General features: G+C 41.6%; 1 protein-coding gene across 2 annotated transcripts in view; it reads left to right on the forward strand.

The window, feature by feature from the left end:
- The window catches only part of LOC139761956 (armadillo repeat-containing protein 7), a 174,342-nt gene that overhangs the window by 117,704 nt on the left and 41,734 nt on the right, over nt 1–14,904 (forward strand). Inside the window, exon 5 of one of the 2 annotated variants that reach the window (XR_011715651.1) lies at nt 6,514–7,907. Coding sequence is in view for 1 of the 2 variants with exons in the window: in XM_071686667.1 (XP_071542768.1) it covers nt 6,514–6,650 (137 nt within the window). In the remaining variant the exon portion in view is untranslated. Of the gene's footprint in view, nt 1–6,513; nt 7,908–14,904 lie in introns of those variants that run through there. The other variant, XM_071686667.1, reaches the window with a different exon arrangement.

Consider the following 14,904-nt stretch of genomic DNA (forward strand, 5'->3'; position numbering starts at 1 on the left):
CTTACAAAAAGTAAGAGTAGCATATAACAATGAGACACAAAACCAACTAACAATTGTTGACGCCGGACAAGTACATTCCGACGGCCAACCCTCATAGCTGGGTTTGCGTGCTCGACATTCGCCTCCCTTAATGATGTTAAACGAACTCGCCTAGACGCGGTAGCTAGATCTCATTACTGAGTGTTATATGGCACTCGATAAAAGCAAAGTCCTCCATACAATCTCCTCACCAACTCCCCTCCCTACATTCTCAAATAGACAAGACTTACTCCAAATATTTCACTTTCTCCATTCAAACAGCCACTCTAATCAACACAAACACTAACAAAGACAGTCGCAACAAAGCCGTAATTCGAGAAGCACATAGCACTTAACAACATCCCACACATCATGATAGGTTTCGGTCCCTCTGAATAACTCTCGACCTATCACAGCAAATAAACACTGCGTGCAACAGCCGTTCAATAACGAGACGAGACAAATTCCGCTCGTCCAGTTGCAAGGAACACCGATCAAATAAGGGTAAAGCGAGGCCGGAAGTATATAAAGACACACCAAGCTTGTATAAAAAAACATTGTGATGTCAATGAATGGGGTTTGAATCCGTGAGTAGAAAAGCAATCGTAAAAAAGCAAGATTGGCAAGATAATCATATCGAGTTAGCTGTGATACGATGAGCTATGGCGGACGGGATTACAGCATCACCGATAGATATAGATCCGGTCCGATAATGCATAACCAGGCACAGGCATCTGATTCAAGAGGAAACTGACAAGAATGTCTGGTGACTGAGTCCTAGTGGAAAGATGAAATTGAAAGAAGAAAGTTCCAGAAGGTAAAAAGATGATTACGCTCACGTCATCTACTGTACCTACTGGAAGTAGGCAGTAACCAGTCACAAGTGGAGGGAACTAAATAAAGGATAACAACTGGAGGACATAGACCCCTAGGATACAAAACTCAACAACATGCGAATTAAAATGCCGTCACAGCAGCGTCTTGAACCCATGCCGCGGAACGAGGCACAAAGGAGTGTGGTTGGCGTTTGGGGGCTGAAAATACAGGGGGCCAAAGAAATAAATAATTTTATAGGCCTGAGGAGACCAAAATCTCCCAAAGACCGCAACCTATTGTACTGAATGCGAATCCTGCCTATTCTAAATAACCCCCCCAAACTCATATCGGAACTAGGTTTGTAAGTTCGTGGCGCCGTCGAGGGCTGCATAAGGATCGATACAGATCTCGCCGCATGAAGTGAAGATCAGGGAAAATCGCATAAAATATGATCCCCCAGATAGTGTATATCGGTGGATCAGTGCACTGCGTCAGAAACGACAGGGAAAGGAGAGAAAAGTGAGACCCAGCCCCCACGCTGTTTAATTCCGCTCTCTCTACGCGTGTATGAAAAATAGATATTGAAAATTGTTCCCCATTCTCTCGTCATGCTAAGACGGCCCGCTAAATCTTCCCCAGCTATCAAAGAACTCATAGACTGTCCTTCATTATTTCCCCGCCGTCGCTCCACTCTTTCCTCCAACCCAGATTCTCCGCGCCACCCTCCCTCTTATTCCCTTCATTCTAATCCCCCTCAAAATATATCAACGCTCTGTGTTCCGATGAACCCCCTATTCCGTCTTTTAATCCACTTTCTTTTCCCTCCTACCTCGTATCGAATTGCTATCACGATTAACGTAATCTCAACCCACAGTTCACCTGTTGTATAACGAGCCATAACATATGCAAGGCCTCAATGTCGAAAAAGTGCCTCGACTGTGGAAAGCCAGTGAACAAGCAGATTCATGTCTTAACTGAAAAAGCTTTTTGAGGACGTAGACAAAACATGATGGTTTAAATGGTTGGAATGGTGGCCGTTAACTTTACGAGAACACCTGATTTTCCCGCTAGGCTCAACCATCAACGCGGGAGATACCAAGCAGGCCAAAAGAAAAAAACTACTAAACTAAAACTAATCAATAAAAAATAAAAAAATAAATACTACAATATGAAAAACCTCAAAGAATACAAGGTCATATATAAAAAGGAAACAGTGCGAGGATAGCAATGCGTCTGGGTGAAAAACCTATGGAAATGATAAACTAAAGAAGAACCAGGAATGGTTGAAAGGGAGCTGTGGTAAGTTCCGGGGGGCATAAATTGTGCATGCATGCCAAGTCCCATATAGACAGTGCAGTAGAAGTCAATCAGATGGTGTGGGGCTCGCTTATGACAAGTACGCGAGAAATCACCGATCTATAAAACGCGGGAGACAGCGAGAAAGCAAAATAAATAAATAAATAAAATATATATATATATTTATTTATTTTGCTTTGTTGCTGTCTCCTGCGTTTGCGAGGTAGCGCAAGGAAACAGACGAAAGATATGGCCTATCCACCCCCATACACATATATATACATACATGTCCACACACGCAAATATACATACCTATACATTGCAGTGTTTATTAATTTATTATTTAATATGCTTTGTCGCTGTCTCCCGCATTAGTGAGGTAGCGCAAGGAAACAGACGAAAGAATGGCCCAACCCGCCCACATACACATGTATATACATACACGTCCACACACGCAAATATACATACCTATACATCTCAATGTACACATATATATACACACACAGACATATACATATATGCACATGTACATAATTCATACTGTCTGCCTTTATTTGTTCCCATCGCCACCTCGCCACACATGGAATAACAACCCCCACCCACCTCATATGTGCGAGGTAGCGCTAGGAAAAGACACCAAAGGCCCCATTCGTTCACACTCAGTCTCTAGCTGTCATGTAATAATGTACCGAAACCACAGCTCCCTTTCCACATCCAGGCCCCACAGAACTTTCCATGGTTTACTCCAGACGCTTCACATGCCCTGGTTCAATCCATTGACAGCACGTCGACCTCGGTATACCACATCGTTCCAATTCACTCTTTTTCTTGCACGCCTTTCACCCTCCTGCATGTTCAGGCCCTGATCACTCAAAATCTTTTTCACTCCATCTTTCCACCTCCAATTTGGTCTCCCACTTCTCATTGTTCCCTCCACCTCTGACACATGTATCCTCTTGGTCAATCTTTCCTCACTCATTCTCTCCATGTGACCAAACCATTTCAAAACATCCTCTTCTGCTCTCTCAACCACACTCTTTTTATTTCCACACATCTCTCTTACCCTTACATTACTTACTCGATCAAACCACCTCACACCACATATTGTCCTCAAACATCTCATTTCCAGCACATCCACCCTTCTGCGCACAACTCTATCCATAGCCCACGCCTCGCAACCATACAACATTGTTGGAACCACTATTCCTTCAAACATACCCATTTTTGCTTTCCGAGATAATGTTCTCGACTTCGACACATTCTTCAACGTTCCTAGAACTTTTCCCCCTTCCCCAGCCTGTGATATACTTCTGCTTCCATGGTTCCATCCACTGCCAAATCCACTCCCAGATATCTAAAACACTTCACTTTCTCCAGTTTTTCTCCATTCAAACTTACCTCCCAATTGACTTGACGCTCAACCCTACTGTACCTAATAACCTTGCTCTTATTCACATTTACTCTCAGCTTTCTTCTTTCACACACTTTACCAAACTCAGTCACCACCTTATGCAGTTTCTCACACGAATCAGCCATCAGTGCTGTATGATCAGCGAAGAACAACTGACTCACTTGCCAAGCACTCTCATCCACAAGAGACTGCATACTTGTCCCTCTTTCCAAAACTCTTGCATTCACCTCCCTAACAACCTCATCCATAAACAAATTAAACAACCATGGAGACATCACACACCCATGCTGCAAACCTACATTCAGTGAGAACCAATCACTTTCCTCTCTTCCTACACATACACATGCCTTATATCCTCGAGAAAAACTTTTCACTGCTTCTAACGACTTGCCTCCCACACCATATATTCTTAATACCTTCCACAGAGCATCTCTATCAACTCGTATCATATGCCTTCTCCAGATCCGTAAATGCTATATAGAAATCCATTTTCTCTCTAAGTATTTCTCACATACATTCTTCAAAGCAAACACCTGATCCACATATCCTCTACCACTTCTCAAACCACACTGCTCTTCCCCAATCTGATGCTCTGTACATGCCTTCACCCTCTGAATCAATACCCTCCCGTATAATTTCGAAGGAATACTCAACAAACTTATACCTCTGTAATTTGAGCGCTCACTTTTATCCCCTTTACCTTTGTACAATGGCAATATGCATGCATTCTGCCAATCCTCAGGCACCTCACCATGAGTCATACATACATTAAATAACCTTACCAACCAGTCAACAATACAGTCACCCCCTTTTTTAATAAATTCCTCTGCAATACCATCCAAACCCACTGCTTTGCCGTCTTTCATCCTCCACGAAGCTTTTACTACTTCTCTGTTTACCAAATCATTCTCCCTAACCCTCTCACTTTGCACACCACCTCGACCAAAACACACTATATCTGCCACTCTATCATCAAACACATTCAACAAACCTTCAAGATAATCACTCCATCTCCATCTCACATCACCACTACTTGTTGTCACCTCCCCATTAGCCCCCTTCACTGAAGTTCCCATTGATTCCCTTGTCTTCCATTATTTACCTTCTTTCAAAGTATCTTTTTATTCTCGCTAAAATTTAATGATACTCTCTCACCCCAACTCCCATTTGCCCTCTTTTTCACCTCTTGCATCTTTCTCTTGACTTCCTGCCTCTTTCTTTTATACATCTCATAGTCATTTGTACTATTTCCCTGCAAAAATCGTCCAAATGCCCCTTTCTTCTCTTTCACTAACAATCTTACTTCTTCATCCCACCACTCGGTACCCTTTCTAATCTGCCCACCTCCCACGCTTCTCATGCCGCAAGCATCTTTTGCGCAAGCCATCACTGCTTCCTTAAATACATCCCATTCCTCCCCCACTCCCCTTATGTCCTTTTTTCTCACTTTTTTCCATTCTTTACTCATTCTCTCTTGGTACTTTCTCACACCTCTACAAATCTTCACTTTCGGCTCCACAAGATAATGATGAGACATCCCTCCAGTTGCACCTCTCAGCACATTAACATCCAAAAGTCTCTCTTTCGTGTGCCTATCAATTAACATGTAATCTAATAATGCCTTTTGGCCGTCTCTCCTACTTATATACGTATACTTATGTGTATCTCTTTTTAAACCAGGTATTTCAGATCACCAGTCCTTTTTCAGCACATAAATGTACAAGCTCTTCATCATTTCCATTTACATCACTGAACACCCCATGTACACCAATTATTTCCTCAACTTCCACATTACTCACCTTTGCATTCAAACCACCCATCACTATAACCTGGTCTTGTGCATCAAAACTATTAACACACTTACTCAGCTGCTCCCAAAACACTTGCCTCACATGATCTTGCCTCTCATGCTCAGGTGCATATGCACTAATAATCACCTATCTCTCTCCATCCACTTTCAGTTTAACCATATCAATCTAGAGTTTACTTTCTTACACTCTATCACATATTCACATATGGTTGCGAGGCGTGGGCTATAGATAAAGTTGTGCGGAAGAGGGTGGATGTGCTGGAAATGAGATGTTTGAAGACAGTGTCTGGTGTGAGGTGGGTTGATCGAGTAAATAATGAAAGGGGAAGAGCGATGTGTGGTAATAAAAGAAATGTGGTTGAGAGAGCAGAAGAGAGTGTTTTGAAATGATTTGGTCACATGGAGAGAATGAGTGAGGAAAGATTAACCAAGAGAATATATGTGTCAGAGGTGGCGGGAATGACGAGAAGTGGGAGACCAAATTGGAGGTGGAAAGATGAAGTGAAAAAGATTTTGAGTGATCGGGGCCTGAACATGCTGGAGGGTGAAAGGCGTGCAAGGAATAGAGTGAATTGGAACGATATGGTATACCGGGGTCGATGTGCTGTCAATGGATTGAACCAGGGCATGTGAAGCGTCTGGGGTAAACCATGGAAAATTCTGTGGTGCCTGGATGTGGAAAGGGAGCTGTGGTTTCGGTGCATTACACATGACAGCTAGAGACTGAGTGTGAACGATTGTGGCCTTTGTTGTCTTTTCTTAGCGCTACCTCGCACACGTGAGGGGAGAGGGGCTTGTTATTTCGTGTGGCGGGGTGGCGACGGGAATGAATAAGGGCAGACAGTATGAATTATGTACATGTGTATATATGTATACATTGAGATGTATAGGTATGTACATGTGCGTGTGTAGACGTTTATGTATATACATGTGTATGTGGGTGGGTTGGGCCATTATTTCGTCTATTTTCTTGCGTTACCCTGCTAATGTGAGAGACAGCGACAAAGTATAGTAAATAAATATAAATATATAAAGGTGAGTGCTCAAATTAAAGAAGGTAAACTTAATGGTATATAAATGATTGAGAATATTTATACACAGGAAAGTGTATAAATCCATTTTCTCTTGGTACTTAAAGATGAATATTTCACACTTTTTTCAGAGATTACTGCTACTGAAGTGGTGAAGCAGATGCTAAGGAAGACTGATAGTGATAATCCTAGAATTTCTAACTTAGCCAAAATCTTTTTATCTGATTACTGTACTCCTGAGCAAGTAATGAAGGCAAAGGCAGTTTAGTTGTATCATTTTGATGGAAATGTGGCAAATGTTAATTTCGCTGAAATGGTTTGAAAAATCTGAAAGTTTGAAGTGAAAATTGAATTCTTCAATTTTTTTAAGATTTGTGAATTTGACAATGGATTTTTGCATAAGGATTATTGATGTCTTGGAAATATTGATACAATAAGAAAACTTGATATAATGAAGAGTGGAAAGAAGTTTTGAATGTTTACTTGATATAAAAAGTAATTTGCATGCAATATCTCTGATGTTGCTGTTTTTAGGGCACTCATGTAGACTAGGTTGTTTTTTACAAAGAAATTGTGTGGTTATATCTGGAAGATGTATATCATTCAAAGTTGGTGACAGTGCAACATTTAAAAAGAAAATTACCCCAAAGGATGTGGAAAAATTTGCTGAACTCTCAGGTGATAAAAATCCTCTTCATATTGATAAATGTTACATTCAAAGTCAAACCAGCTTCAGAAGTTGTGTTGTTCATGGTGCATATTTGAACAGCCTTGTATCAAAGGTCATTGGAACCCAGCTTCCTGGTCCTGGAGTCGTGGTAGTGAGACAAGAGCTGAATTTTCCAAATCCATGTTATGTTGGAGAAGAGGTGGAAGTTATTGTGAAGTTGACAGGGCTAAGAAAAATAATTACAATTGATTTTACTTGTAAAACAAATAATGGACAAGTAATTTTATATGGAAATGCTAATCTTATACAATACCCAAAACTGAATAAAGAAAATAACATCTAAGCAAAGTACTTGTTCTGAAATGGCCTGCTGGGTAGTCATCCTATAAAGGAACTGAAATAAGCATAGTGCACAAAGTCTTTGATCAAAATGAGTGGTGGAAGAGAATTGGTATTAGACACCCTGAGGCGGGCAACTAGCCAAGAGGCAGAAATCTTGAAACCAGCAGAACTGCAGTTACAAGAATGGGAAACAGAACCAGGATTTTATTCCACATTGGTAGAGGTAAGATGGTATTATTAAAGAATTTATAGTGTTTGATTAATTTGTTTATTGTATATGTATTTATGTTTCTAAGTATGTAGAGATCCTAAGCTAAGAGTACCTGAGATGATATTTTGCCTTGATGGTGGAGTTAGCATGTAGCATGCACCACATCTCTTGCTAGGTGGGTAGTGTTGTCTCACATGACCACCAATCTTTTGCTCTTCACATCTTACATGTTGTGTGATGCTGTTTTTCTCAGTGGCTACAACTTTGGCTTGATTGTCCATTTAAGATTCATCCAACCTGGAGTCTAATCTTTTTTTGAAGGATTCAGTAGTTTCTCCACTTAAGTAGTACACTTTCCCTCTTCTATAGGTATTACTGTGGGTTTTGCTTCCAAGTGCTGGGTACTTGTGTGCTCCAACCACTAGCTATACCACGTGTTACTTGGCAAGCTACTGCATCACATAATTACAGTTTAACCATTGGCAACTCAAGGGTGAGCCATTTTGATTACTGTTTCTTTCCTTACACCTTGAAGGTTTGGAACTCTATACCTTCTCATATCTTTCCCAATAGCTGTGATCTGGCACATTTTAAAAGACAGGTTTTTCACCTCTTCCAAAATTCATAAATACTTATTTTTGTCTCTTTCTTTTTCCTATTCATAATCCTCTCTGTATGTTTATTAAGGCTTGGCCTTGATGTGAACTTTGTCTGTGAGTGGAGCCTTCAACATCAAAAAACTTGCAACAGCATTGTTGGACACTGACTTGTCATCTGGTGCCATTTTAGTGTGTTGACAGGTAGTATACTTGATTTAATGGTCCTTTTTTTTCCTTGCTGAATTCTCTCAGGCATTAAATGTTAGTGTTTATATTGTTCCCTGATGTGTATTACATAGGCCCCTGTATTATGGACATTTAAGTCAAGAAATTTGGCCCTTGAGAAAATTGTAAATTTCAGTCATAAATTTGTGACAGCTGTACTATATATATTATTATTATTATTTTGCTTTGTCGCTGTCTCCCGCGTTAGCGAGGTAGCGCAAGGAAACAGATGTAAGAATGACCCAACCCACCCACATGCACATGTATATACATATACGTCCACACACGCAAATATACATAGCTATAAATCTCAATGTATACTTATATATATATACACACACAGATATTTACATATAAACACATGTACATAATTCATACTGTCTGCCTGTTATTCATTCCCATCGCCACCCCGCCACACATGAAATATCAACCCCCTCCCCCCTCATGCGCACGAAGTAGTGCTAGGAAAAGACAACTAAAGCCACATTCGTTCACACTCAGTCTCTAGCTGTCATGTATAATGCACCGAAACCACAGCTCCCTTTCCACATCCAGGCCTCACAGAAATTTCCATGGTTTACCCCTGATGCTTCACATGCATTGGTTCAATCCATTCATAGCACATCGACCCCAGTATACCACATCGTTCCAATTCACTCTATTCCATCCACGCCTTTCACCCTCCTGCATGTTCAGGCCCCGATCACTCAAAATCTTTTGCACTCCATCTTTCCACCTCCAATTTGGTCTCCCACTTCTCCTCGTTCCCTCCACCTCTGACACATATATATCCTCTTGGTCAATCTCCTCTCACTCATTCTCTCCATGTGACCAAACCATTTCAAAACACCCTCTTCTCCTCTCTCAACCACACTCTATTTATTACCACACATCTCTCTTACCTTGTTATTACTTAATCAAACTACCTCACACCACATATTGTCCTCAAACATCTCATTTCCAGCACATCCACCCTCCTCCGGACAACTCTATCTATCGCCCACCCCTCGCAACCATATAACTTTGTTGTAACCACTATTCCTTCAAACAAACCCATTTTTGCTTTTCGAGATAATGTTCTCGACTTCCACACATTCTTCAACGCTCCCAGAACTTTTGCCCCCTGCCCCACCCTATGATTCATGTCCGCTTCCATGGTTCCATCCGCTGCCAAATCCACTCCCAGATATCTAAAACACTTCACTTCCTCCAGTTTTTCTCCACTTGAACTTACCTCCTAATTGACTTGTCTCCCAACCCTGCTGTACGTAATAACCTTCCTCTTATTCACATTTACTCGCAGCTTTCCTCTTTCACACGCTTTACCAAACTCAGTCACCAGCTTCTGCAGTTTCTCACACAAATCAGCCACCAGTGCTGTATCATCAGCAAACAACAATTGACTCACTTCCCAAGCTCTCTCATCCACAACAGACTTCATACTTGCCCCTCTTTCCAAAACTCTTGCATTCACCTCCCTAACAACCCCATCCATAAACAAATTAAACAACCATGGAGACATCACACACCCCTGCCGCAAACCTACATTCACTGAGAACCAATCACTTTTCTCTCTTCCTACACGTACACATGCCTTACATCCTCAATAAAAACTTTTCTCTGCTTCTAACAACTTGCCTCCCACATCTTAATACCTTCCACAGAGCATCTCTATCAACTCTATCATATGCCTTCTACAGATCCATAAATGCTACATACAAATCCATTTGCTTTTCTAAGTATTTCTCATATACATTCTTCAAAGCAAACACCTGATCCACACATCCTCTACCATTTCTGAAACCACACTGCTCTTCCCCAATCTGATGCTCTGTACATGCCTTCACCCACTCAATCAATACCCTCCCATATAATTTTCCAGGAATACTCAACAAACTTATACCTCTGTAATTTGAGCACTCACTTTTATCCCCTTTGCCTTTGTACAATGGCACTATGCAAGCATTCCGCCAATCCTCAGGCACCTCACCATGAATCATACATACATTAAATAACCTTACCAACCAATCAACCAAACAGTCACCCTCTTTTCTAATAAATTCCACTGCAATACCATACAAACCTGCTGCCTTGTTGGCTTTCATCATCTGCAAAGCTTTTACTACCTCTTCTCTGCTTACCAAATCATTCTCCCTAACCCTCTCACTTTGCACACCACCTCGACCAAAACACCCTATATCTGCCACTCTATCATCAAACACATTCAACAAACCTTCAAAATACTCACTCCATCTCCTCGCATCACCACTACTTGTTATCACCCCCCCATTAGTCCCCTTCACTGAAGTTCCCATTGATTCCTTTGTCTTATGCACTTTACTTACCTCCTTCCAAAACATCTTTTTCTTCTCCCTAAAATTTAATGATACTCTCTCACCCCAACTCTCATTTGCCCTCTTTTTCACCTCTTCCACCTTTCTCTTAACCTCCTGCCTCTTTATTTTATACAACTCCCAGTCATTTGCATTATTTCCCTGCAAAAATTGTCCAAATGCCTCTCTGTTCCCTTTCACTAACAATCTTACTTCTTCATGCACCACTCACTACCCTCTCTAATCTGCCCACCTCCCATGCTTCTCATGCCACAAGCATCTTTTGCACAAGCCGTCACTGCTTCCCTAAATGCATCCCATTCCTCCCCCACTCCCCTTATGTCCTTTGTTCTCACCTTTTTTCACACTGTACTCAGTCTCCCTTGGTACTTCTTCATACAAGTCTCCTTCCCAAGCTCACTAACTCTCACCACTCTTTTCACCCCAACATTCTCTCTTCTTTTCTGAAAACCTCTACAAATCTTCACCTTCGCCTCCACAAGATAATGATCAGATATCCCTTCAGTTGCACCTCTCAGCTTATTAACATCCAATAGTCTCTTTCGCATGCATATCAATTAACACATGATCCAATAACGATCTTTGGCCATCTCTCCTACTTACATATGTGTACTTATGTATATCTCTCTTTTTAAACCAGATATTCCCAATTACCAGTCCTTTTTCAGCACATAAATCTACAAGCTCTTCATCATTTTCATTTACAACACTGAACACCCCATGTACACCAATTATTCCCTCAACTGCCACATTACTCACTTTTGCATTCAAATCACCCATCACTTTAACCCAGTCTCATGCATCAAAACTACTAACACTCTCACTCAGCTGCTCCCAAGACACTTTCCTCTCATGATCTTTCTTCTCATGCCCAGGTGCATATGAACCAATAATCACCCATCTCTCTCCATTCACTTTCAGTTTTACCCATATCGGTCTAGAGTTTACTTTCTTACACTCTATCACATACTCCCACCACTCCTGTTTCAGAAGTAGTGCCGTTCCTTCCCTTGCTCTTGTCCTCTCATTAACCCCTGACTTTACTCCCAAGACATTCCCAAACCACTCTTCCCCTTTACCCTTGAGCTTCGTTTCACTCACAGCCAAAACATCCAGGTTTCTTTCCTAAAACATACTACCTATATCTCCTTTTTTCTCATCTTGGTTACATCCACATACATTTTGACACCCCAACTTGTACATAATTCACACTGTCTACCTTTATTCATTCCCATCGCCACCTCGCCACACATGGAATATCAACCCCCTCCCCCTCATGTGTGCGAGGTAGCGCTAGGAAAAGACAACAAAGGCACCATTCATTCACACTCAGTCTCTAGCTGTCATGTAATAATGCACCAAAACCACAGCTCCCTTTCCACAACCAGGCCCCACAGAACTTTCCATGGTTTACCCCAGACGCTTCACATGTCCTGGTTCAATCCATTGACAGCACGTCGACCCCATAATACCACATTGTTCCAATTCACTCTATTCCTTGCCCGCCTTTCACCTCCTGCATGTTCAGGCTCCGATCACTCAAAATCTTTTTCACTCCATCTTTCCACCTCCAATTTGGTCTCCCACTTCTCCTTGTTCCCTCCACCTCCGACACATATATCCTATTGGTCAATCATTCCCCACTCATTCTCTCAATGTGACCGAACCATTTCAAAACACCAGCTTCTGCTCTCTCAACCACACTCTTTTTATTACCACACATCTCTCTTACCCATACATTACTAACTTGATCAAACCACCTCACACCACATATTGTCCTCAAACATCTCATTTCCAGCACATCCACCCTCCTGCGCACAACTCTATCCATAGCCCACGCCTTGCAACCATACAACATTGTTGGAACCACTATTCCTTCAAACATACCCATTTTTGCTTTCCGAGATAATGTTCTCGACTTCCTCACATTCTTCAACACTTCCAGAATTTTCGCCCCCTCCCCCACCCTATGATTCGCGTCCGCTTCCATGTTTCCATCCACTGCCAAATCCACTCCCAGATATCTAAAACACTTCTTCCTCCAATTTTTCTCCATTCAAACTTACTTCCCATTTGACTTGACCTTCAACCCTACTGTACCTAATAACCTTGCTGTCATTCACATTTACGCTCAACTTTCTTCTTTCACACACCTTACCAAACTCAGTCACCAGCTTCTGCAGTTTCTCACATGAATCAGCCACCAGCGCTGTATCATCAGTGAACAACAACTGACTCACTTCCCAAGCTCTCTCGTTCACAACAGACTGCATACTTGCCCATACTTACCCCTCTTTCCAAAACTCTTGCATTCACCTCCCTAACAACCCCATCCACAAACAAATTAAACAACCATGGAGACATAACACACCGCTGCCACAAACCTACATTCACTGAGAACCAATCACTTTCCTCTCTTCCTACACGTACACATGCCTTACATCCTCGATAAAAACATTTCACTGCTTCTAACAACTTGCCTCTGACACCATATATTCTTGATACCTTCCACAGAGCATCTCTATCAACTCTATCATATGCCTTCTCCAGATCCATAAATGCTACATACAAATCCATTTGATTTTCTAAGTATTTCAGTATTTCTCACAAATTCTTCAAAGCAAACACCTGATCCACACATCCTCTACCACTTCTGAAACCACACTGCTCTTCCCCAATCTGATGCTCTGTACATGCCTTCACCCTCTCAATCAATATCCTCTCATATAATTTACCAGGAATGAATACTCAAAACTTATACCTCTGTAATTTCAGCACTCACTCTTATCCCCTTTGCCTTTGTACAATGGCACAATGCAAACATTCCGCCAATCCTCAGGCACCTAACCATGAATGAAACATACATTAAATAACCTTACCATCCAGTCAACAATAGTCACCCCCTTTTTTAATAAATTCCACTGCAATACCATCCAAACCCGCTGCCTTGGTGGCTTTCATATTCCGCAAAGCTTTTACTACCTCTTCTCTGTTTACCAAATCATTTTCCCTAACCCTCTCACTTTGCATACCACCTCGACCAAAACACCCAATATCTGCCACTCTATCAAACGCATTCAACAAACCTTCAATATACTCACTCCATCTCTGTCTCACATCACCGCTACTTGTTATCACCTCCCAATTAGCCCCCTTCACTAAAGTTCCCATTTGCTCCCTTGTCTTACGAACTTTATTTACCTCCTTCCAAAACATCTTTTTATTCTCCCTAAAATTTAATGATACTCTCTCACTCCAACTCTCATTTGCTCTCTTTTTCACCTCTTGCACCTTTCTCTTGACCTCCTGCCTTTTATACGTCTCCCACTCATTTGCATTTTTTCCCTGCAAAAATCGTCCAAAAGCCTCTCTCTTCTCTGTCACTAATAATCTTACTTTTTCATCCCACCACTCACTACCCTTTCTAATCTGCCCACCTCCCACGCTTCTCATGCCACAAGCATCTTTTGCGCAAGCCATCACTGCTTCCCTAAATTCCATCCCCCACTCCCCTTACCTCCTTTGTTCTCTTCTTTTTCCATTCTGTACTCAGTCTCTCCTGGTACTTCCTCACACAAGTCTCCTTCCCAAGCTCACTTACTCTCTCCAATCTCTTCACCCCAACATTCTCTCTTCTTTTTTGAAAACCTCTACAAATCTTCACCTTCGCCTCCACAAGACAATGATCAGACATCCCTCCAGTTGCACCTCTCAGCACATTAACATCCAAAAGTCTCTCTTTCGCACACCTATCAATTAACACCTAATCCAATAACGCTTTCTGGCCATCTCTCCTATTTACATACGTATACTTATATATATCTCTCTTTTTAAACCAGGTATTCCCAATCACCAGTCCTTTATCAGCACATAAATCTACAAGCTCTTCACCATTTCCATTTACAACACTGATCACCCCATGTATGCCAATTATTCCTTCAACTGCCACATTACTCACCTTTGCATTTAAATCACCCTTCACTATAACCCGGTTTCATGCATCAAAACCACTAACACACTCATTCAGCTGCTCCCAAAACACTTTCCTCTCATGATCTTTCTTCTCATGCCCAGGTGCATATGCACAAATAATTACCCAACTCTCTCCATCAACGTTCAGT

The sequence above is a fragment of the Panulirus ornatus genome, chromosome 42 (genome assembly GCF_036320965.1).
Source record: "Panulirus ornatus isolate Po-2019 chromosome 42, ASM3632096v1, whole genome shotgun sequence".
Classification (NCBI taxonomy): Eukaryota; Metazoa; Arthropoda; class Malacostraca; order Decapoda; family Palinuridae; genus Panulirus; species Panulirus ornatus.